General features: G+C 45.6%; 1 protein-coding gene across 1 annotated transcript in view; it reads right to left on the reverse strand.

Moving 5' to 3' along the window:
- Positions 1-7,292: 7,292 nt before the first annotated feature.
- Positions 7,293-24,372, reverse strand: part of LOC141132629 (tetraspanin-11-like) — a 192,039-nt gene continuing 174,959 nt past the window's right edge. Inside the window, exons 7-8 of the mRNA XM_073621238.1 lie at positions 19,778-19,864; positions 7,293-9,677 (exon numbers count right to left, since the gene is read on the reverse strand). Coding sequence (XP_073477339.1) covers positions 9,597-9,677; positions 19,778-19,864 — 168 coding nt within the window. The 3' untranslated portion in view covers positions 7,293-9,596. The remainder of the gene's footprint in view (positions 9,678-19,777; positions 19,865-24,372) is intronic.

Below are 24,372 nucleotides of genomic sequence, written 5' to 3' on the forward strand. Positions count from 1 at the left end.
CGGAGCATGCTGGATTGATGAAGTCATTGGGTGACTCCGCCCCTTACCTATTTAAGAAACATCAGGTGGAGGAGCAGGCAGTCCTTTGATGAGGCTTTTTTTTTTTTCGGGTCCAGCGGTGATTGATCATGGATCTACATCTGGGGACATTGTTTTTTATTTTTTTTAGTAAAGGAATTGCCAAAAACTCGTGTACTGTCTTTATTCACTTTTTTGGTGAATGGGTAGGGGTACTATGTAGCCCATATTCATTCACATAGGGGGGGGGGCTGTGAACTGGGGGCTTCCTCATAAAGGGGGCTTCCTGATTCCAATAAGCCCCTTGCCTGCAGACCCCCAAACTACTGCCCAGGGTTGTGGAGAAGAGGCCCTTGTCACCCTACATGTTGAGGGCATGTGGCCTGGTATGGTTCAGGAGGGGTGGCACTCGCTTGCCCCCCCTTCCGGTTTTTATTTTGAAGAGGGGTTCCCCTTGGAATCCATACCAGACCCAAAGGGGTGGGGGGGCCCACATTGTTTTTTTTCTGACTTTTCTATTGCCGGTGTTCTGTTGATATGTGCCCACTGTCAAAAAATTTCTCGGGCACAATTTAATGCTATGCAAGCAAAGGAGGGACACCATATTTCTCAAACTGTGCCTCGCTGTTGCGCCGTGGGTTTACAGTGATGCACAATGTGACATCTACGGTGTCCCTCTGCTCTTTGCATAGCTTTCAATTGTGGCCATGAAATGGCATCGCCCATCGAAAAAAGATGATATGATGTGCGCATGCGCTATAGTGACGTCACTCCAGCTGATCAGCAACTCAGCTGGAGTGGCCTTCCGTTCTGCGCATGCACAGGCACTTTTTGACAGAGGGCAAAAAAATCGATAGAACACCAGCATTCTTTTGTTTACATTTCAGCTTTCAGCGGGGAAGCCCACTAAGGGTCCTTTGACACTGGGGCAGGGGCGTTGTCGGCGGTAAGCGGCCGAGAAAGGGTTAAAACCACCGCAAAGCGCCTCTGCAGAGGCGCATTGCCGGCGGTATAGCCGCGCCGTCCCATTGATTTCAATAGGCAGGAGCGGTGAAGGAGCAGTATACACTCCGTTCCTTCACCGCTCTGAAGATGCTGCTAGCAGGACTTTTTTTCCCGTCCTGCTAGCGCACCGCTCCAGTGTGAAAGCCCTCGGGGCTTTCACACTGGAATTAAAGCAGCGGCTGTTTCGGGTCGGTTTACAGGCGCTATTATTAGCGCAATAGCGCCTGCAAACCACCTCAGTGTGAAAGGACCCTAACAGCTGATGAGTCATCGGTTGTTAAGGACATGGCAGCTGGCTTCCTGGCCGCTCCTTAACAACCAGCTATTTTTCACACAGAATTTGAATAAAACCAATAAGCAAAACTAATTTGAAATTTCAACAAAATTTGTTACTATTACACCCAATCTCTGAATAACCAAAAATGTCAGAATCTACAAATTGCACATATCTAGTTGTGGCTAGGAGAATAGATTATCAAACTAAAGGTCACAACATGAAGCAATTGATAAAGTCAATTATTGGTCCAGTTTAGAAGGGTGAATTGTCAGTGGTGAAAAATGCAAGTTTGGTGTTTAAAGTGAGTTCCACCCAAAAGTGGAACCTCCGATTATCTGCTTCCTCCCCCCCTCCGGTGCCACATTGGCACCATTGACAGGTACCCTTCCCCACTTCCGGGAGACAGTGCCTTGGCGCCGTCCCTCGGAAGTTCGGCCCCCTCCTCCTTCCTCCGCCGCCGGACCAGTTAGAAAGCACAGCACGCTTTGCGCATGCACAGTAGGGATCTGACTGTGAAGCCGAAAGGCTTCTCTGCCAGTTTCCCTTACGACAAATGGCGGCACCAGCACCCGACAGGCGATCTGAAAATCGGCTGGGTTGCCGACATTGCGGGCTCCCTGGACAGGTAAGTGTCCATATATTAAAAGTCAGCAGCAACAGTATTTGTAGACCATTGTGCTGGTAAATTTAGATGGCAGAAGAATTTGACAAATGTGGTGAATGATGCAATGGCCATACTGGAGCCACTGTGCTCAGAGCATGTGATATACTGGGTGTCTTCAAGCTTGTACCAGGTCATGGTTTGCAAAGAGAATTTGCAAAGGCAGTATACAAACTTTAATCCATTGTAGTTCACTGTAGTGCTACAATTGCACTGCATGGGCTAACTGCTTGCTTAGTCTAGAAAACTGTGAATAGAAGTTTGATTTACCCAATCCTCCACTCTGTAGCCTTCTCCGCACTGTTATGCCCCGTACACACAGTCGGACTTTGTTCGGACATTCCGACAACAAAATCCTAGGATTTTTTCCCGACGGATGTTGGCTCAAACTTGTCTTGCATACACATGGTCACACAAAGTTGTCGGAAAATCCGATCGTTCTAAACGCGGTGACGTAAAACATGTACGTCGGGACTATAAACGGGGCAGTGGCCAATAGCTTTCATCTCTTTATTTATTCTGAGCAGGCGTGGCACTTTGTCCGTCGGATTTGTGTACACACGATCAGAATTTCCCACAACGGATTTTGTTGTCGGAAAATTTTATCTCCTGCTCTCCAACTTTGTGTGTCGGAAAATCCGATGGAAAATGTCCAATGGAGCCCACACACGGTCGGAATTTCCGACAACACGCTCCGATCGGACATTTTCCATCGGAAAATCCGACCGTGTGTACGGGGCATTAGACTGATTCTCTACTGCACTCCAGCAGTATAAGTCAGCTCTCTTTCACAGGCTGTGCACAGATTGGAATCACAGTGCAGCTTATCACGTGATGCCCCATCCCACACTGCATCTCCCTGGTCCCCACTGTGAGTGCAGGGCTGGGATCCGTGAGACCCTCTAAGAAAAGCTGTCCTTGTAAACACAGAAGGCTACAAGTGACAGTATTGCAAGAGGAGCAGAGGGCAAGAGCCAGAGGTGGTGGCTGGAAAAAAAGCTCTGGATGTGAGGACCACTTAAAAAAGGCCTGAGGGTTGGATTTGGCCTGCGGGCCTTGTGTTTGACACGTGTACCCCTAGGCACAACGAGCAAAAAAACTTGCAGTGCGAGTGGAGTGCAGTGCAGAGTTTAGCTCTACTACTGCTGCTGACTGAAGTTACTGCAAACTGTACACTTTCTTGCACTTTACACTTTCCTATTGAAAAAGCCAGATAGCATACCTATTCCATAGCACTAATGTACAGTATTTACAGTCTGTACACTTAAAAATTATATATAATTGCAGAAATGTACATACAAGGCTTTTGCCACATAACACTGATAGGATATTGGAATATTTAATCTGGCTGGGTCAATTACTTATATTGGTGAAAAGTGAAAAATAAGCCCTAGAGTTCCCAGCTCCAGCCACTCCATCCATTACAATTAGAACTAATGAGTTCTTATTTATTTTACAGCACTGTAAACACTGCAGGAGGATTGAGACTCCCTGACACTGGGGAAAAAAGTTTAATGGAAATTCTGACTGGGAGATCTGGCCAAATGATTCTAGACTTAAACGACCAGTTGGTAATCTGGCCAATGACTGCCTACAAAAAAATATATTTTTGGTGTACTGAAGCGTTAGTATAGTTAAAAGTGAATTATATATACCACTTTACTTGAAACATACATAAAGTGGACATTAACTACCCTGAAAGCCCAATATTAGGCTTTATAATACAACCTATGTATTGAAACCAATGTGCATCAGATATGCAAAATGGAAGGAGCAATCTTACTCTATACCTTATATTAGTGATTTGAGCCAAGATGTTTTATTTTGGATAGAGTGGGGATGGGTTAAATCCTCTGTTAGATTTTCATTTTTGCTTGGGAAAGTAGGTTAATAGCACTGGAACTCTGAAGCTGTCATCCAATAGTATGGCGGTGGTGTAAATATGGATAGTCTAAATATTGGTCTGGCATCTTTTACACACCGACGGATTTTGATGGCCATTTTAGGTTGTGCTAGGGATGAATGAATTTAGAATTGAAGGACCATGCTGTAAAATTCACGTCCAAATACTGCACAAGTTTATTCCAATAATAAAATGTTTACAGAGCCAATGAATTTTCTCTGCTGTAACTAGAAAATAGACAAAAAGTATATATTAATGGAATAGCTAAAAACAAAATCAGGTACCAGTAAAGTTAAAATGAAGATAAAAGGATATGAAACCGTTATTAATAATGATAATAAAACCAAGCTATGTTTTACATTAAAGCATATTTTATCTATTTCATGTTTTTGTGTTGCATTTATCCCTGATGAAGGGCTACAGCCCCTGAAGTGTGTTGGCTCTGTAAACATTTTATCATTGGAATAAACCGGTAACTGGGTGTAAAAATTACAGTGTGGTGCTTTATTTTTAGATTCAGGTATTCATAGCTGTATGTGTTCAGGTTGGGAAAGTGATTGTCACTTCCTGTACACTTGACTGCTCTTGTCAAGTCCAGACGTGAGGGAAAAGCTGTCCAGTGAAAAGACAGACAGCAGAAAAAACCTCAAAGTGGTTCTAACCCTATGAAAAAAACAAATTTCAATACGTTCTGCACTAATAGGGTCAGTCCACTGAAAAATTAGATTTTAGTCAAACATACAAATTACAATCTCCACCGCGCTTTTGTGAGTACATAAAAAAGATAATTAGCTTATTCCAATCAACCCACCATACAAATATGGTTCCAACAAACCAACAAAGCAGCCATATTAAAAATCTCTTAAAGTAAAATAAAAAAAAAAAAAACAGAATAAATAATCCAGTTCAATACAGGGCTATGTGCATATTATCTCCTTTTAAATGTGTCACAAAAATATTTATATATACAGTGCCTTGAAAAAGTATTCATACCCCTTGAAATTTTCCACATTTTGTTATGTTTCAACCAAAAACGTGAATGTATTTTATTGGGATTTTATGTGGTAGACCAACACAAAGTGGCACATAATTGTGAAGTGGAAGGAAAATGATAAATGGGTTTCAAATTTCTTTACAACTAAACATCTGAAAAGTGTGGCGTGCATTTGTATTCAGCCCCCTTTACTCTGATACCCCTAACTAAAATCTAGTGGAACCAATTCCCATCAGAAGTGACCTAATTAGTAGATAGAGTTCACCCGTGTGTAATTTAATCTCAGTATAAATAAAGCTGTTCTGTGAGGTTTGTTTGAGAACTTTAGTGAACAAACAGCATCATGAAGGACAAGGAACACACCAGACAGGTCAGGGATAAAGTTGTAGAGAAGTTTAAAGCAGGGTTAGGTTATAAAAAAAATCCCAAGCTTTGGACATCTTACGGATCACTGTTCAATCCATCCTCTGGAAATGGAAAGAGTATGACACAACTGCAAACCTACCAAGACATGGCCATCCACCTAAACTGACAGGATGAGCAAGGAGAGCATTCATCAGAGAAGCAGCCAAGAGGCCCATAGTAACTCTGGAGGAGCTGCAGAGATCCACAGCTCAGGTTGGGGAATCTGTCCACAGGACAACTATGATGCCCCGTACACACGGTCGGACATTGATCGGACATTCCGACAACAAAATCCTAGGATTTTTTCCGACGGATGTTGGCTCAAACTTGTCTTGCATACACACGGTCACACAAAGTTGTCAGAAAATCCGATCGTTCTAAACGCGGTGACGTAAAACACGTTTGTCAGGACTATAAACGGGGCAGTGGCCAATAGCTTTCATCTCTTTATTTATTCTGAGCATGCGTGGCACTTTGTCCGTCGGATTTGTGTACACATGATCGGAATTTCCGACAACGGATTTTGTTGTCGGAAAATTTTATATCCTGCTCTCAAACTTTGTGTGTCGGAAAATCCTATGGAAAATGTGTGATGGAGCCTACACACAGTCGGAATTTCCGACAACAAGGTCCTACCACACATTTTCCGTCGGAAAATCTGACCGTGTGTACAGGGCATTAGTCGTGCACTCCACAAATCTGGCTTTATGGAAGAGTGGCAAGAAGAAAGTCAATGTTGAAAGAAAGCCATAAGAAGTCCCGTTTACAGTTTGTGAGAAGCCATGTGTGGAACACAGCAAACATGTGGAAAAAGATGCTCTTTTCAGATGAGACCAAAATTGAACTTTTTGGCCTAAAAGTGTATTGCCCAAAACAATTCCTCTTCTTCCATAGTGGCCCAGCAAGGTCAGCAGGTTGGACAATCCTGGTGTACATAAATCCCAATAGAACTCAACAGTGTCCCAGATTAAACTAAACTAATACAAAGTGATACAGTGTCAAAAAAAAAATCCAGGTGCCTTTCTTCACTTCTGTGTGGAAGTGACCAAAACCTCCACCCCCATTGATCTGCACTTACCTAAAGATATTGCCAACTTCCACAGTATGGCAATTGCATTTATAAGATCCTAAAAAAGATGAAAGCCACCTCTTCAATCACTGAGCTGTCTTTTGATCTTTTCATACAATGTGATAAAACAAATCTATTATACGCACATTTGTATTGTACAACAAAGAATCCAAAATATCCCCAGCGGACCACAGCATGTAGGAAAGCGCTCTTGTCTGTATCACACATCTGGCTGCACTGTGAAAAGAGACACTGCCAGGTGGACTGTTAAATGCAGCCGATCCACAGACAAAGGTTGGTTCTATCTAACGCGTTTCATTGATCTGGTGGCTTCTTCCCTCTGGTGAGTGCAGATACATGTGGAGGGCAGTTCATAGTGTTTGGTTTGGCATTTAAGCCCGGTTCACACGATGGGGGGGCTTTCAAACCTTTCTACTTCAGCAAGATTTCAAAGACGCAGATCTGTACGATTTTCACCTAAAATTTCATTGCGGCTTGAAACTTCATTTAACAGAAATCTATACAAGTCGCAATGAAATCAGCAAAAAGTAGTGAGTCACAGCAATTTGAATGGTTTCATTGCCAACAATGGGGTGCGACTTGTCATGCGATTTGGAATTGTCAAATCACATGACAAATCACACTGGTGTGAATAGGGGCTGGAGGTGAATATTTGGTCACCACCACACAGGATAAAAAAGAGAAGCTTTGCTACATTTTATTTATTTTAATGTTTTTGGACACTGTATGACTCTGAATCAGTTTAGCTTATTCTTGGACAATGCTGATCAGTTCTTTGAGGATTTATGTACACATTTATTATTGCTACTAGGTTTGAAGTGATATTATATATATATATATATATATATATATATATATATATATATATATAGTCACTGTATTGAACTAGAGGAACTAGAGTATTTGTCTATTTATATTTTAGTAAAACATACCCCACAACCATACCATATCAATTATGACTTTCAAGGGATTTTAATAAAATTTCAGGGTCCCACTGATAAAAAAAGGAATGATCCCTTGCTCCATGCTGTCTGCTTAATTCCAGTGCCAATATAACTGGGGCAAGCAGAAGCAGCAGTCTCCTTAGGTAAGTAACCCACTGACCACTGTTCAGCAGAATTTTTCACATGGATCACCAACCAATGCTGGGACCATTCTCCCACTGCTAAGACATTCTTCCTCCTACTGACCACTGACATTGGGGCATTCTCTCCTTCAAATGACCACTGGGGCATTCTTTCCTTCCACTGATACCGACATTGGGGTATTCTTACACCCCACTACCCTCTGACACTGAAGGATGCTTTGTTCTACTGACCACCAGTTTTGGAGCAATCGTTCCTCCCACTGATACCGACATTGGGGTATTTTTACCTCCCACTACTCTCTGACATTGAAGGTTTCTTTGTTCTACTGACCACCAGTTTTGGAGCAATCTTTCCTCCCACTGACTTTGGGATATTGTTTCTCCTATTAATAGACAACAGTGCATTCTTTCCTCTCATGGGCGTTGGGACATACTTCCTCCTGCTGACCACCAGTGCAAGGACATTTTTTTACTGCATTTAAACACCAGGGGAATTCTTCCTTGTCCTGGAGAGAGAGGTAAAGGTCACTATGCTACATACTCCTGATCACTGCACCCTGAATGCTGTGCTGTACATTATACAGCCCCGACCCTGCACTCAATGATATACTCCAGAAACTAGGATGTACATTATATAGTCCTGGCCATGGTGTTCATTGTCTTAACAGAAGTTGATTGCTTAGTGGCTTCCAACTGTTAGTTCTCTCTCTATATTCTGTTTGCAGAAAAGTGTACCAAAAGAAGAGGTTCATTTTTTATAAAGTGATCCTTTGAATTTAGACTCTGTTGGGTTCCCACATTTGGAGTAATCCTTTTTTTTTTTTTTTTTTACCTCCATCTGGTGATCCTGCCATTAACACACATCCTATGCTAGGATGACACTCCCTTACTTTAACAAATCTATGGAGGAACGGCTTTGTCATTCTAGCCTGCTCTCCTGATTTGGACTACAGAACACCCCCCCTTGTTTTCATGTCTATTACATGGTGGGTGTTTTGTAGTTCAAAGAAGAGAAGCAATGAGAGCTGATAGCATTAATTGAGATTTAAAGGAGAAGTACAGGCTGTCCTTCTGCTGTGGATCACAGGAGTGCAGTTCGTTCTGCACTCCTGTGACCCGTTTTCAGCTGATGGGGGCTGAAACGCGCTATCGGTTGACGTCACAGAGCCGATCCAGGCTGGGGCAAGATCGCGACAATGAAGTCAGGCTCCGCCCACAACCCTGGACCGTCACCTGGCTCAGCCTCTCCCACTGAGAGCATGAGCTGGCTGCTCCCTCCCCGTCAGCCCATCGCTCCAGTGAGCTTGGGGGGGGGGGGGGGGAGAGCAGAGAGCAGTCACCAGCTCTTTGCTCAGAGAGCTCTGAGAACCGAGCGATCAGCGATGTTTGATCGTTCAGTTCTCAGTGTTAGAGCAGGCGGGGGACAGATGCAGCATCGGACCGAGCTGCATCCACCTAGGTAAGTATGATTCGAGGAGAAAAAAAAAGTCCATATTTCTCTTTTAAGTTCAATGCACAGGATGTTACAAGCACAATGGGTTTTTGGCAGGATTAACATATTTTCTTCACTTGCAGAAACAGGGAGGAGCATTTTGTGGGTACAAGGACAATAACGTTTTGACTATTTCTCACCACAGCAATGCATACTGCACATGCTGCATGTCCTCTCTGCGCTAAGGTCTTAGAATTAGGACGTATGGTTATATGCCGAGTGTAGTGGGTTAAAAGAGCCTTTACATCTTATAAGTCTTAAGTATTCTAACAGTGTGATCTCCCCGCTATAATTCCCAACTTTGCTCTTATCCAATCCACCTGAGTTTTGGATGTTCCCACCCACATTTGTGTTTTCCAGCTTCTCCTGATGCTATTAAAAAAAAAATCCAGCAGTGACAGTCGGAGGCCATCAAAATTACCATGGCAGGCATGTAGAGGGCAAAGATCTCTCCAACAGAGTTCTCAAGAGAGAGAAGAAAGTATAAGTGTATAACTAACGTTCTAGCACTAAAAGTGAAATATCAAATTGGGTGGACTGGCCCTTTAAGAATTAGAAATTCTTTACTAAATAAGGGTGATTGTGTGTGAATGTGATTTGCAGTCACTATTATCCAGACCAGTCCACTGCCGTACATTCGTGTCTGACAATAACACAATGGAAATCAGATGATATTGTACAGCTCTTCTTTTTCTTCTTTATAGAGGACACACAGGAAGCACGCACACATAGTTACACCAATCAGCTGGAAAGCAGAAAAATGTAATGTCATTATTATTTACATTGACTTGTCAGTGTTCATATACATTAGAGCCCATAAGCAAAGCAGGATTACACTAATAAATAAAAATTAAATCAGTAATCCTGGTATAACCATAATAATAATTACTAATAAATAATAAAACTCTCTAGGCAAATATAAAAAGCACACATTATTGTAGCTGTGTAATCATACACTTGCTATTGGGGGGGTGCTTCTTCTTTCACTGTCCAGTCACTGGGTGGGGTGAATAGGGGACCTCTTTATAAAAGTTCAACTACAGCAGAGAAAGATCAGGTCCCTTTCCTTCTAGTCAGAACTATGCTGCAAGGCAAAGCTGTGTAAATCTCAGGGCTGGCTGGACAGGAATACAAATCCTTTAGCAGGAACAACAGCTCCAATATATGGATAATATGGATATACTTGACTTCTAGCTCCTTGCCTGGGGTTCAGCTTTGACCTAATATTATTTAGCTTGAGTAATATGCTAAAATGATCATCATTCTAAACCACTTCATCTAAAATCATCTAAAAATCTTCTAAAACACTTCTGTCACTATTTTTAAATTTAAACTAAAACATTGCTGCTGATTCTCTGATCTGATCTGTCTGATGGAAAACAGACCCCTTGCAGTTCCCAATGACGTCAAACGCCTACAATGCACCTGCAGCCAGAGATCATTTAATTTGTTGGTGACACGATAATGCTTGGAGTGATGTTTTTATTCACTAAGAGCACAAGGTAATATTGAATTAAAACATATGATTTGGTAATGCCCTACCAATTCATGTAAAGTGTGATTTTTTTTTATAGGTCCACTATAACATTATGGATGATTGAAACTTTTTGATCCCCTCCCCTCTGCAATTTTGGGCTGTTGCCCTGGTAAATATACAGTAGTCTTGATTTGTTTTTCCTTTTTCTTTTTTTTTTAAATACATTTTCTGAATTAAAGTGGAATTTCACCTAAAATGGGAAATTCTGCTTTTCCACCTCCTTCCCCTCTCGTAAACTAGAGGGGTATCTAGTTTTGATAGGTGCCCACTCGCACTGGGACACATCACAGGTCCCAGGAGGCTGTTGGATCATTCAAAAATTGCACCTTGCCTGCAGGGAAGCCTGCTGTGAAGCCACAATGAGTCACGGCCGGCTTCCCACACTTGGCATGGCAGAGCCAGGGACTTGGAGACTGGCAAAGAACCGGCCCAGTTGAGGACATTGCTGGTTCCCTCCCTGGACAGGTAAGTGTCCTTTTATTAAAAGTCATCAGCTACAGTTTTTGTAGCTTCTGACTTTTAGTTTTTTTTTTTTTGGGGGGGGGGGGGGGGGGGGACGGGACTGAAGATCCTTTTAAAGAGGAACTGCAATCTGCTCACATAATTTGTGATAACAACATCTTTACCATTCTGAAGCTTCCCTCCAACCAATATGCATATTATTTTATATATGCTGTGATTCTGTACTTGCCAAATATGCTGCAGGAATCTCCCTCAACTAAGTCTGGCTGCAAACATTTTAACTGTGGGCAGCTGAAGCTGCTGTCTGTTCACTTCCTGGATTCACACCTCCAGCTCTGCAGCTCTCATTGCCCCTGTAGCGTCACATATGGAGACCCATCACATTTGGCTACCCACTGGACTACCGCGCCGCCGCCATATGCATTCCAACACTGTGGTGATCTGCGCTTGTGCAGAATTTTGTGGCCACACCCCTGAGTCCAGGTTCAAGGCAGTCAAGTGGACACAGAGTTAGATTATAATTATGCAGAGCGAAGCGAGGTCATGCCCGAAGCGTGGCGAGCAAAGCGAGCCCGTGAAGGGCCCTGTGGCAAAGTGGTCTTACAACAGTGTTGGAACGCATATGGCGGCGTCGTGCATGCGCACTACAGCGGGTAGCAAAATATGATGGGTAACCGAATGTGACGTGACACCCCTCTGATAACTCATCCCCCCCTCCCTTTCTGGCAAACTCTCACAAGAGTGAGAAAGAGAGAGAGCTGTGCCTGATGTCATAAGCCTAGGCTTTTTACCAGCCAAGAAACAGGAAGTGGGCTGTATAAGGTATTTACTGTCAGAAAAAAAATATTTTACTATGTAAAGTTAAAACAACAAAGAGAGAGGATTTAATATTTAATAGGAAAGATGAAAAAAAAACTGAAGCTCCGTTTTAAACTTCATATACCTACACACTGTTATACTGCTTCTTTTCCAGTAGGAGGAGCTGTTGTCATTCATTTCATTTCAACTGCAGTCTGGTTTTAAATTATTCAAACTCTCAATTCTATTTCTAATTTAAGAAGCAGTTAAAGATAAAAAAGTAACCTGAAATAATAATTTGGCAAAATGTTACTTTCTGTAACAACTAAATGAATCATTTCATTTTTTACTGTAACACATTTGGTTTAGAACTGATAGGGGGCAGAGCTGCTGTGTGACCAGGAAAGGCCCCAGTTCTCAGTACCTGTATATGGTGCTTCCATTTCAGTTTCAGGCTCTACTGGGGAATACAGTCACATTTTGGGGTAACACTGAGCAAGTGCAAGATTCTGTTACTGTGTTCCTAACTTTTTTTAATTTTATTTATATTTACCCTGTCTAAAGTCAGTAAAATGATTGTCTTCTAACCAGAATTCTAGTTTCTTCTTTTGCGGTCACCAAAATTCTGATACCGCAGAGGTCCTGTAAAGCTGAGATGACAGCAATATGCAGAATATGATGTCAAAAGAAGTTCTATGATGAACCCCAGGCAGATATACAAGACACAGATTATAGCAGCTGTCTAATTGTTAATACATCATTAAATGTATTTTTTCTTTATTAAAGCAGTGCAAGTACTTAAATATGATCTGGTGTCAGTCTCTTTCAGTCTCAGTACAGCAGTGCTGGAGTGTGAGAGGAAGAAGCAAGGGACAAGGAACCCATCGGTTTATGCAGGGGCGTCGGGAGGGGGTGGCTAGATGTGGCTGAAGCCCCGAATGTGCCCCTGAAAAGCCCCGAGCCTCAGGCATGCAGCTCTTCATTATAAGCCCCGAGCGGCGAGCGCCAGGACCGATCTGATCCCGAGCGCCGCCGAATTTGGCCGAGTTTGGCGAGTGCTGTAGCAGGTCCCGCCTTCTGGAGCCTGCAACGCCTATGATGGACATCCCCCTGGTCCAATGCTGGGACCGCGGGACGTGTGACGTCCATCATAGGTGCTGCAGGCTCCAGAAGGCGGGAATTACAATGCGGCCGCCGCGCCACTGTAAGATCCCCACTCAGTGACACCGCACACCACGGCTGAGCTGAGGTAGGTCAGACAGTGTATGTGGGTCAGGCAGGTCAGTGTAGGTAAATGTCAGTGTATGTAGGTCAGTGTAGGCAAATGTCAGTGTAGGTAGGTCAGTGTAGGTAGGTCACTATGGTCAGTGTAGGTAAATGTCAGTGTAGGTAAATGTCAGTGTAGGTAAATGCCAGTGTATGTAAATGTCAGTGTAGGTATGTCAGTGTATGTAAATGTCAGTGTATGTAAATGTCAGTGTAGGTAGGTCAGTGTAGGTAGGTCACTACGGTCAGTGTAGGTAGGTCACTATGGTCAGTGTAGGTAGGTCAGTGAATGTAAATGTCAGTGTAGGTAGGTCAGTGTAGGTAAATGTCAGTGTAGGTAAATGTCAGTGTAGGTAGGTCACTACGGTCAGTGTAGGTAGGTCACTACGGTCAGTGCAGGTAGGTCAGTGAATGTAAATGTCAGTGTAGGTAGGTCGGTGTAGGTAGCTCACTACCGTCAGTGTATGTAGGTCAGGTAGGTCACGGCCCAGCCAAAAAAAAAAAGGCCTGCATCACGTGTACACACGTGCCCCCCCCCCCCCCCCCCCCCCGGGTCCGGCCTTGGACTTCGGGCTGAAGCCCCTGGTCTTTTTGCCACCTAGCAACGCCCCTGGGTTTATGTACTCACAACAAGCATGTCAATAGGAGCAGAAAGCAGTGTGACAGAGAGATGAGCTTATCACTGCGCTGCTTCTCGTTTCACTGTCCAGTCACAGGCTGGGGGCGGGTTTAGGATGACCTGGGCTCAGATGAAGTGGGTTGAATGATGCTGGCTATCAGACTGAGGACATCTAACTGCAAAATGTATTGTGTAGGAATTTTGTAGATTAAAGGTGAATATTGCAGAAAAAGTTGGTTATCGTGCCAGGTCAAGGTCATCCAATGCCCAAGATAAAGATGCAAAACTGTGCTCTCCCCCTCCCTCTTTGATTTATTACATAAGAGACACAGTCAAATACTTAGTGACAGTGTTACTGAACCTGTTTTCCCCTGCATTTGTGGTCAGAGGCAATGCTGTTACCAACCCCTACACACACATTTACACATTGGTGGTCAGTGGCAGCATTAATTAACTACTTGCCGACCAGCTCCTGTACATATACGGCGGTAGGTTAGCTCTCCTGCGCAGGTCTCCGTATATGTAAGGCGGCTCCTTTAAAAGCCATAACAGACTGGGGAACCCGATGCGTGTGGCCGGCAGGATCGATCGCTGTCGACCACCTGCGATTGCAGGCACGAGAGCCAGAATGGGGATTTGTGTGTGTAAACACACAAATCCTCGTTCTGACAGGGCAGTAGAGACAGATCTGCTGTTTGCAGTAATGTTTGCAGATATGTCTCCTCCCCCAGTCAGTCCCATCCCCCCACAGTTAGAAACACACATGAGGGAACACATTTAACCCCTTGATCGCCCTCTAGTTTTAACCCCTTCCCTGCCAGTGACATTTACACAGTAATCATTTTTATAGCACTGATCGCTGTATAAATATCAATGGTCCCAAAAAAGTGTCCGATCTGTCCACCGCAATGTCGCAGTCTGGCTAAAAATCGCAGATCACCGCCATTACTAGTAAAAAATATATATATGTAATAAAAATGCCATAAAAATGCCATAAATATATCCCCTATTTTGTAAACGCTATAACTTTTGCGCAAACCAATCAATATACGCTTATTGGCATTTTTTTACCAAAAATATGTAGAAGAATACATATTGGCCTAAACTGATGAAGAAATTTGTTTTTTTTTTTAATTTTTTTGGATATTTATTATAGCAAAAAGTAACAAATATATATATTTTTTAAATTGTCCCACTTTTTTTACTTATAGCGCAAAAAATAAAAAGCGCACAGATGAGCAAATACCACCAAAAGAAATCTCTATTTGTGCGGAAAGAAATTTTGTTTGGGTACATTGTCGCACGACTGCGCAATTGTCAGTTAAAGTGACTCAGTGCCGTATCGCAAAAAATGGCCTGGTCATTAAGTGGGCAAATCCTTTTTGGCGGCAAAAGTGGTTAACCCCTTAACCCCCTGGTGGTAGTCTGTGGAAGTGAAAGTAAGCAGTAGCAGTGTGAGTGAGTGGTGGTCATTCTGTGTCCCCACATGAAAATGCTGCCATTCCTGCCCCCCCCTTTCCTTTTCTTGTCCCGGCCCACACTGGTTTTGTTATTTTATCTTTTAACTGGTTCCCGACCAGCGCACGCTGATGTATGTCGGCAGAATGGCATGGCTGGGCAAATGGGCGTACCTGTACGTCCCTTTGAATTTGCCATTGCGTGCACACGCGCCGGCCGGGAGCTCCCTGAATAGGATCGCGGGTCCTGCGGACTCGATGTCCGTGGGGATACCCGCGATTATCTCACGGAGAGGAAGAACGGGAAAAAGCTGATGTAAACAAGCATCTCCCCATTCTGCCTAATGACAGTGTCACTGATTTCTGCTCCTTGTGATCGGGAGCTATGATCAGTGATGTGTCACAGCTAGCCCAGCCCCCCTACAGTTAGAACCCATCCCTAGGACACACTTAACCCCTACAGTGCCACCTAGTGTTAACCCCTTCACTGCCAGTCACATTTACACAGTAATCAATGCAATTTTAATCGCACTGACCGCTGTATAAATGTGAATGGTCCCAAAATCTCGCCAAAATTGTCCGACGGGTCCGCCATAATGTCGCAGTCATGATAAAAAATGCTGATCGACGCAATTACTAGTAAAAAAAAATATTAATAAAAATGCCATAAAACTATGCCCTATTTTGTAGACGCTATACTTTTGCACAAACCAATTAATAAAAGCTTATTGTGTTTTTTTTTTTTTTTTTTTACCAAAAATATGTAGAAGAATACATATCGGCCTACACTGAGGAAAAAAAATGTTTGTTTATATATTTTTGGGGGATATTTATTATAGCAAAAAGCAAAAAATAATGTGTTTTTTTCAAAATTGTCACTCTTTTTTTGTTTATAGCGCAAAAAATAAAACCGCAGAGGTGATCAAATACCACCAAAAGAAAGCTCTATTTGTGGGAAAAAAAGACGTCAATTTTTTTGGGGAGCCACGTCGCACGACCGCGCAATTGTCAGTTAAAGCAATGCAGTGACGAATCGCAAATAGTGCTCTGGTCTTTGGCCAGTAAAATGGTCTGGGGCTTAAGTGGGTAATATGATATTCATTTGTATCATGTTAGATTTCTGCTTAAACAGGTTCTGCTTAAACAGGGCTCGAGGGAAACACTCTCCAGTGGGGCACACAGAGACAGATAATATAACTCTTTCCTACATTATCCAGAATAATAAAAAAACAAAACAAAGTTTCTAGGGTTATATACAAAGTTATACACAATGCCAAATCTGTAAAAGAACAGGCTCTATAAGTACCTTTCTGGTGACTGTTGCTTCCTGGCAGCTGCAGGTATCATAGAAATACTTCTCCCCCGCTGAACGTTGTGATTCCTACCGCTGGTCCAACATCACTAAATGACCATGGAAGGAACCACAGTGGCTTTTCAAAAAGAAAAATTATTTTGAATTAATAGCTCATTAAGGCTACTTTCACACTGGGGCGGGGGGACATTAACAGTAAAGTGCTGCTAAAACTTTAGCGGCGCTTTACTGCTGTAATAGCGGCGCTTTTTGGCCGCTAGCGGGGCGCTTTTAACCCCCGCTAGAGGCTGAATAAAGGGTTAATAGCGCCCGCAAAGCACCGCTGCCAAAGCGCTTTGCAGGCGCTTCTGCAGTGGTGCCCATTGGCAATGGCAGGGACGGTGGAGGAGTGGTGTATTCACCGCTCCTTCACCGCCTGAAAGATGCTGCTTGCAGGACTTTTTCTAATGTCCTGCAAGTGCACCGCCCCAGTGTGAAAGCACTCGGGCTCTCACACTGGGGCTGCAGGGGAGGCGTTTTTCAGGCGCTTTACAGGCTCTATTTTTAGCCCTTTAGCACCTGAAAAACGTCTCAGTGTGAAAGTAGCCTAAGGCCCCTTTCACACTTATACGACTTCAAAGTCGCACGATTTTACCGCGATTTCACGGCCGCGATTTTACCGCGATTTGGGAGCAGTACTACTTTGCCACGTTTTTGGCATTAACAAATGAAAACATGCAGTAGTTGGTATGAATCATAAGGGGGAACTCCATGCCAAGTTTTAAATGAAAAAACCGGCGTGGGTCCCCCCCCCCCCCCCCCGGGCATGCCAGGCCCTTAGGTCTGGTATGGATTGTAAGGGGAACCCTCTACGCCGAAAAATCGGCGTGGGGGTCCCCCCAAAATCCATACCAGACCCTTATCCGAGCACGCAGCCCGGCCGGTCAGGAATGGGGGTGGGGACGAGCTAGTGGCCCCACCCCCTCCTGGACCGTACCAGGCCGCATGCCCTCAACATGGGGGGTGGGTGCTTTGGGGCATGGGGGGCGCAGTGCGGCCCCCCCACCCCAAAGCACCTTGTCCCCATGTTGATGAGGACAAGGGCCTCTTCCCGACAACCCTGGCCGTTGGTTGTCGGGGTCTGCGGGCGGGGGGCTTATTGGAATCTGGGAGCCCCCTTTAATAAGGGGGCCCCCAGATCCCGGCCCCCCACCCTATGTGAATGAGTATGGGGTACATGGTACCCCTACCCATTCACCTAGGGAAAAAAGCGTCAATAAAAAACACAGTACACAGGTTTTTAAAATAATTTATTAGGCAGCTCCGGGATCTTCTTCCGACTTCGGGGGTCCGCTTCCGACTTCAGGGGTCTCTCCGCCGTCTCCTCCCGGTGTCCGCATCTTCTGCCGGCTCCTCCGCTATCTTCTGCAGCTCAATTGCTAGCGGTGGTCCGGACTTCTGCCTTCTTCTTTTCTTCCAGAGATGTTGACACAACGCTCTCTCCAGCCAGAATGGTCTCTGTGCGCTCCGCAAGGGACTTATATAGGCGGTGGCCCTGCCCCCTTATGAGGTCACTGTCCGGGGGCATGCTGGGACTGTGCCGTCATAAGGGGGCGTGGTCATCACCCGGTGACCACGCCTCCTAAAACGTCACAGACCCAGCATGCCCAGGGACTGTGACGGCATAAGGGGGCGGGGTCACCGCCTATATAAGTCCCTTGCGGAGCGCACAGAGACCATTCTGGCTGGAGAGAGCGTCGTGTCAACATCTCTGGAAGAAAAGAAGAAGGCAGAAGTCCGGACCACCGCTAGCAATTGAGCTGCAGAAGATAGCGGAGGAGCCGGCAGAAGATGTGGACACCGGGAGGAGACGGCGGAGAGACCCCCGAAGTCGGAAGAGGACCCCCGAAGTCGGAAGAAGATCCCGGAGCTGCCTAATAAATTATTTTAAAAACCTGTGTACTGTGTTTTTTATTGACGCTTTTTTCCCTAGCTGAATGGGTAGGGGTACCATGTACCCCATACTCATTCACATAGGGTGGGGGGCCAGGATCTGGGGGCCCCCTTATTAAAGGGGGCTCCCAGATTCCGATAAGCCCCCCGCCCGCAGACCCCGACAACCAACGGCCAGGGTTGTCGGGAAGAGGCCCTTGTCCTCATCAACATGGGGACAAGGTGCTTTGAGGTGGGGGGGCCGCACTGCGCCCCCCATGCCCCAAAGCACCCACCCCCCATGTTGAGGGCATGCGGCCTGGTACGGTCCAGGAGGGGGTGGGGCCGCTAGCTCGTCCCCACCCCCATTCCTGACCGGCCGGGCTGCGTGCTCGGATAAGGGTCTGGTATGGATTTTGGGGGGACCCCCACGCCGATTTTTCGGCGTAGGGGGTTCCCCTTACAATCCATACCAGACCTAAGGGCCTGGTATGCCCCCGGGGGGGGGAACCCACGCCGGTTTTTTCATTTAAAACTTGGCGCGGCGTTCCCCCTCTGGATTAATACCAGACAGCTGTCAGCACTGCCTGTCGCTCATCGGGAAAGGAAAGAGGAGTTTTCCTTTCCTGAATAGCGAGGCCAGGCTTGTGCTTACAAAGTTGTTCTGAAGTCGTGTCTATATTATTCAGGCACGACTTGCATGCTACTTCAGGGTTTAACATTGAGGTCTATGGAGTACAACTCGCATAGAAGTTGGACCAAAGTAGTGCAGGGACTACTTTCAAGTCGGCACGACTTAAAGTCGTGCCAATATGAATGGTAGTCATTGAAAATCATGGAGAATGACTTGTCATACGATTTTGCAGTACAAAATCGTGGGACAAGTCGTATAAGTGTGAAAGGGGCCTAAAAGACAACACAACCAGCTTTTGCGTCATTCCAGAAATGTCCCCAAACACTGCCACTAGATGGTCAGCATCATTCAATAAACTTCCTCTCAGCCCAGATCATCCTGCACACTTCCTCCCTCTACGAACCTGTGACTGGACAGCGAATGGGGAAGCAGCAAAGTGATGAACTCATCTCTGTTACTCTGCTTTCTCCTCTTATCAGCATGCTTCTTGTCAGCACCTGAACTGATTGGTTCTTTGTGCTGCTGCTTCTTCTTCTCACATTCCAGCCCTGCTGTACAGGGAAAGCCAGAGGCTGATACCAGGTTAAATACACAAAGCTGCATTCATTTGTGTCTTTTATGTCTGCCTAATGTTCAGCCTTTAGCACATGGGCTGCAGGAGACATAAAGACAGAGCCTACTATTTTAAGGATTGGGTGGTATTTATAAGCAAACCAGTAGTGGCAGGGTCACTTTAGGTACTTCTATATTAACACACCTGACAACCATGTGCAAGAAGTTTAGTATTTTTCCTTATACCCTCTCATAGAGTTCTCCTTCAATTTTAGTAAACATAGGAGGAGATTATACCTGGAAACAAGCAATGCCTATGGAAATCGCTCCGATTAACAGCAGATGTTCCTGGATAAACTTTTCCAGTCTGGTCATACATCCTCCCTGAAATTACAAAGAAAAATGTAGAAAATCGCTGTTACCCTTACACAGCTTCCCTGTTAACGTTCCCTATGGCTTTTCAGTATCATAAAGAAGAACTCAAAGAGGATTTCCGGCCCCCATCCCCCAGACATGTCAAATCACATGCCAAATCAGCGGCTATTGCCGGCAATGGCAAAGTCCGAATCTGTGCGATGCCGCATTTGCGGCGTCGCACTGATTCCCAAAAGTAGTTTCTGTACTACTTTTGGCGACTTTGGGGGGTGATTTGTATAGACATCTGTGCAGAAACCCACACAGATGTCTCTGAAATCACCCCCGAAGTTGGTACTGACATGCGGGAATGAAATTGTGTGAGTACAGCTGAACTCACACAATTTAATTCCCGCTATCAGTGTGAACCTGGGCTCAAAAAGTATTCATACACCTTGAAATTTTCCGCATGTTGTCATGTTACAACCAAAAAACGTAAATGTATTTTATTGGAATTTTATGTGATAGACCAACACAAAGTGGCACATAATTGTGAGGTGGAAGGAAAATCATAAATGGTTTTTAAAATGGTTTACAAATAAATATGTGAAAAGTGTGGCGTGCTTTTGTATTCAGCCCCTTTACTCTGATACCAGTAACTAAAATCTAGTGGAACCAATTGTCTTCAGAAGTCATCTAATTAGTAAATAGTGTCCACCTGTGTGTAATTTAATCTTAGTATAAATACAGCTGTTTGTGAAGCCCTCAAAGGTTTGTCAGAGAACCTTAGTGCACAAACCGCATCATGAAGGCCAAGGAACACACCAGACAGGTCAGGGATAAAGTTGTGGAGAAGTTTAAAGCAGGGTTAGGTTATAAAAAAATATCCCAAGCTTTGAACATCTCACGGAGCACTGTTCAATCCATCATCTGAAAATGGGAAGAGCATAGTTGCCAACAGTCCCGATTTTCCCGGGACAATCCCGATTTGGGGACCCTCGTCCCGATCGGAGTCTGTCCCAAATTGGGATTTTCATCAGGAAAATCAGGAATGTTTGTTTTTTAATTTTTGGAGCAGCTGGCTCCAGCAAAATGGCCGCCGGCGCCGCCGCTAGATCTTCCCCCTCGTGTTCAGTGGAGAGAGGAAGGGGGCTCGATCTGTGCAGCCAATGATTCAGCTTCTTTAGCTGCACGGATCGGCCCCTCCCCTCTCCACTGAACACACGGCGCCGGGGGCTATCGGCGCCTGCGCAGTATGGAGCGGACACTATCTGATGGGGGGACACTTTTCGTCAGAGCACCGAACACTCCTGGAGTTCCTGGATGTGTGCTGGGGGGTGTTATGGGAGGGGAGGGTCTGCACTGGCACTGATGGAGGGGGTGGCCTGCACTGAGGTTGGCTTGCACTGAGGGGGTTCTGCGCTAATAGAGGGGGGGTCTGCACTAATGGAGGGGGGTCTGCACTGAGGGGGGCCTGCACTAATGAGGGGGGGCTGCACTGAGGGGGTTCTGCACTAATAGAGGGGGGGTCTGCACGGATAGAGGGGGGGTCTGCACTAATAGAGGGGGGTCTGCACTGATAGAGGGGGGGTCTGCACTGATAGAGGGGGGTCTGCACTGATAGAGGGGGGTCTGCACTGTGGGGGGGTCTGCACTGATAGAGGGGGGTCTGCACTGATAGAGGGGGTCTGCACTTATAGAGGGGGGTCTGCACTGATAGGGGGGGGTCTGCACTGAGGGGGGCCTGCACTGATAGAGGGGGGTCTGCACTGAGGGGGGTCTGCACTGATGGAGGGGAGTCTGCACTGAGGGAGTCTATACTGATAGATGGGGGACTGCACTGAGGGGGGTCTGTATTGAGGGAGAAGGGTCTGTACTGAGGGGGTCTATACTGATGAGGGGGGTCTACACTGAGGGGATCTAAACTGATGGAGGGGGTCTGTACTTAGTGGGGGGGTCTGAACTGAGGGAGGAGGATCTATACTGCTGGAGGGGCGGTCTGTACTTAGTGGGGGGGTCTTTACTGAGGGAGGGGGGTCTGTACTGAAGGGGGACCATAGTTGGTGGAGGGGGGTGACACCATTTTTTTTCCGCACCAGGTGACACTAGCTGTGGTGACGCCACTGGCTCTTGTCTCTGCAGCAATTTAACTTTAATGTACAGGAGGGGGGTTAACTATATACAGGAGGAGGGGGTTAGCTATATACAGGAGGAGGGGGGTTAACTATATACAGGAGGGAGAGGTTAGCTATATACAGGAGGAGGGGTTAACTATATACAGGTGGAGGGGGGTTAGCTATATACAGGAGGGGGAAGGTTACCTATATACAGGAGGGGGAGGGTTAACTATATACAGGAGGGGGAGGGTTAACTATGTACAGGAGGGGGGAGGGTTAACTATGTACAGGAGAGGGGAGGGTTAACTATATACAGGAGTGGGGGTTAACTATTTACAGGAGTGGGGGTTAACTATTTACAGGAGGGGGTTAACTATGTACAGGAGGGGTTACTATGTACAGTGGGGGAAACTATGCACAGGGGGGTAACTAGGGGGAGACGGGAAACTATGTACAAGGGGGATAACTATGGCTCTGCCTGGGACACTGATTTAAGGACTGAGGCTGGGAACACTGGTGTAAAGACTGACTCTGCTGGTAGCACCTGATGCAAGGAGGGACTCTGCTGGGGGCACCTGATGCAAGGAGGGACTCTGCTGGGGGCACCTGATGCAAGGAGGGACTCTGCTGGGGCCACCTGATGCAAGGAGGGACTCTGCTGGGGGCACCTGATGCAAGGAGGGACTCAGCTGGGGGCACCTGATGCAAGGAGGGACTCTGCTGGGGGCACCTGATGCAAGGAGGGACTCTGCCGGGGGCACCTGATGCAAGGAGGGACTCTGCCGGGGGCACCTGATGCAAGGAGGGACTCTGCTGGGGACACCTGATGCAAGGACAGACTCTGCTGGGGACACCTGATGCAAGGAAGGACTCTGCTGGTGGCAGGCAACGTGGCTAGTGACACGCTCAGGGATCCCACTGATTCGGCATTATGGTGAGTTGAATGATTTAATTTTATATTACAATGTAATAATAGAAATAATGCACTTCAATCATCCTGACACCATAACAATTATGGTGCAGGGATGATTGAAGCGCTAACACCAGGTGTTTGGAGTATCTTTATCTGCTGATTGTTAAACTTTCTAGAATACACATATTTCTATTGTTGTGTAGGATCTGGGCCTGCTGTCCCTCCATTCCTCTCTCCCCCTTTCCCTCTCCATCCCTCATTCATCTCAGACTCTAACCACACCCCCTTTGAGACACGCCCATTTAAGCCGCGCCCACTATTCTGCGTAAACCACGCCCATTTTTCGGTGTGACGCGATTCACAATTTCTTTTTTTGCTATGCCCCGCCCCTAATTATTTTACGGCTCCGCCTACAGCCAAAAAAGTGTCCCACAAATTTTTTTTGCAATGTTGGCAACTATGGAAGAGTATGGCACAACTGCAAATCTACCAAGACATGGCCGTCCACCTAAACTGACAGGCCTGGCAAGAAGAGCATTAATCAGAGAAGCAGCCAAGAGGCCCATGGTAACTCTGGAGGAGCTGCCGAGATCCACAGGTGGGAGAATCTGTCCACAAGACAACTATTAGTCGTGCACTCCACAAATCTGGTCTTTATGGAAGAATGGCAAGACGAAAGCCATTGTTGAAAGAAAGCCATAAGAAGTCCCATTTGCAGTTTGTGAGAAGCCATGTGGGGTGACACAGCAAGCATGTGGAAGAAGGTGCTCTTCTTAGATGACACCAAAATTAAACTTTTTGGCCTAAAAGCAAAATGGAAAACTAACACTGCACATCACCCTGAACACACCATCTGTGATGATCGCACTGTGAAACATGGTGGTGGCAGCATCATGTTGTGGGGATGCTTTTTTTTCAACAGGGACAGGGAAGCTGGTCAGTGTTGATGGGAAGATGGATGGGTCCAAATACAGGACAATGTTAGAAGAAAACCTGTTACAATCTGCAAAAAACTTGAGACTGGGGTGGAGGTTTACTTCCAGCAGGACAACGACCCTAAACATACAGCTAGAGCTACAATGGAATGGTTTAGATTAGGGTTGTCCCGATACCACTTTAAGACCGAGTACAAGTACCAATACTTTTTTTCAAGTACTCAGGATACCCAGTGGTGGTGCGTCCATAAGGGTGCACGGGCACCGCCCCCTCTCTCCAGCCACCCTCCTCTATGTAAAATGGATAGATTCATGCATTGCATGAATCTATCCATGGCCACAGTAGACACCCCCTATTTAGGCGTCTGGCTGAATTCCAGCGGTGGGGAGTGTTTTTGAAACACCTGATTAGAGCCATAGGCTCTAATAGGCTTCAAAAAAGGTGAACTGGGAGAACTGCTCGCAGTTCTCCCAGGTGGGTTAGCAAAGCAAATGAATATTTGCTTTGCTTACACTGAACCACCTCTTAGCCAATCAGGAGGCACGGATCTAATACCGTCACCTGATTGGCTG

Source organism: Aquarana catesbeiana, linkage group LG03 (genome assembly GCF_042186555.1).
Source record: "Aquarana catesbeiana isolate 2022-GZ linkage group LG03, ASM4218655v1, whole genome shotgun sequence".
Classification (NCBI taxonomy): Eukaryota; Metazoa; Chordata; class Amphibia; order Anura; family Ranidae; genus Aquarana; species Aquarana catesbeiana.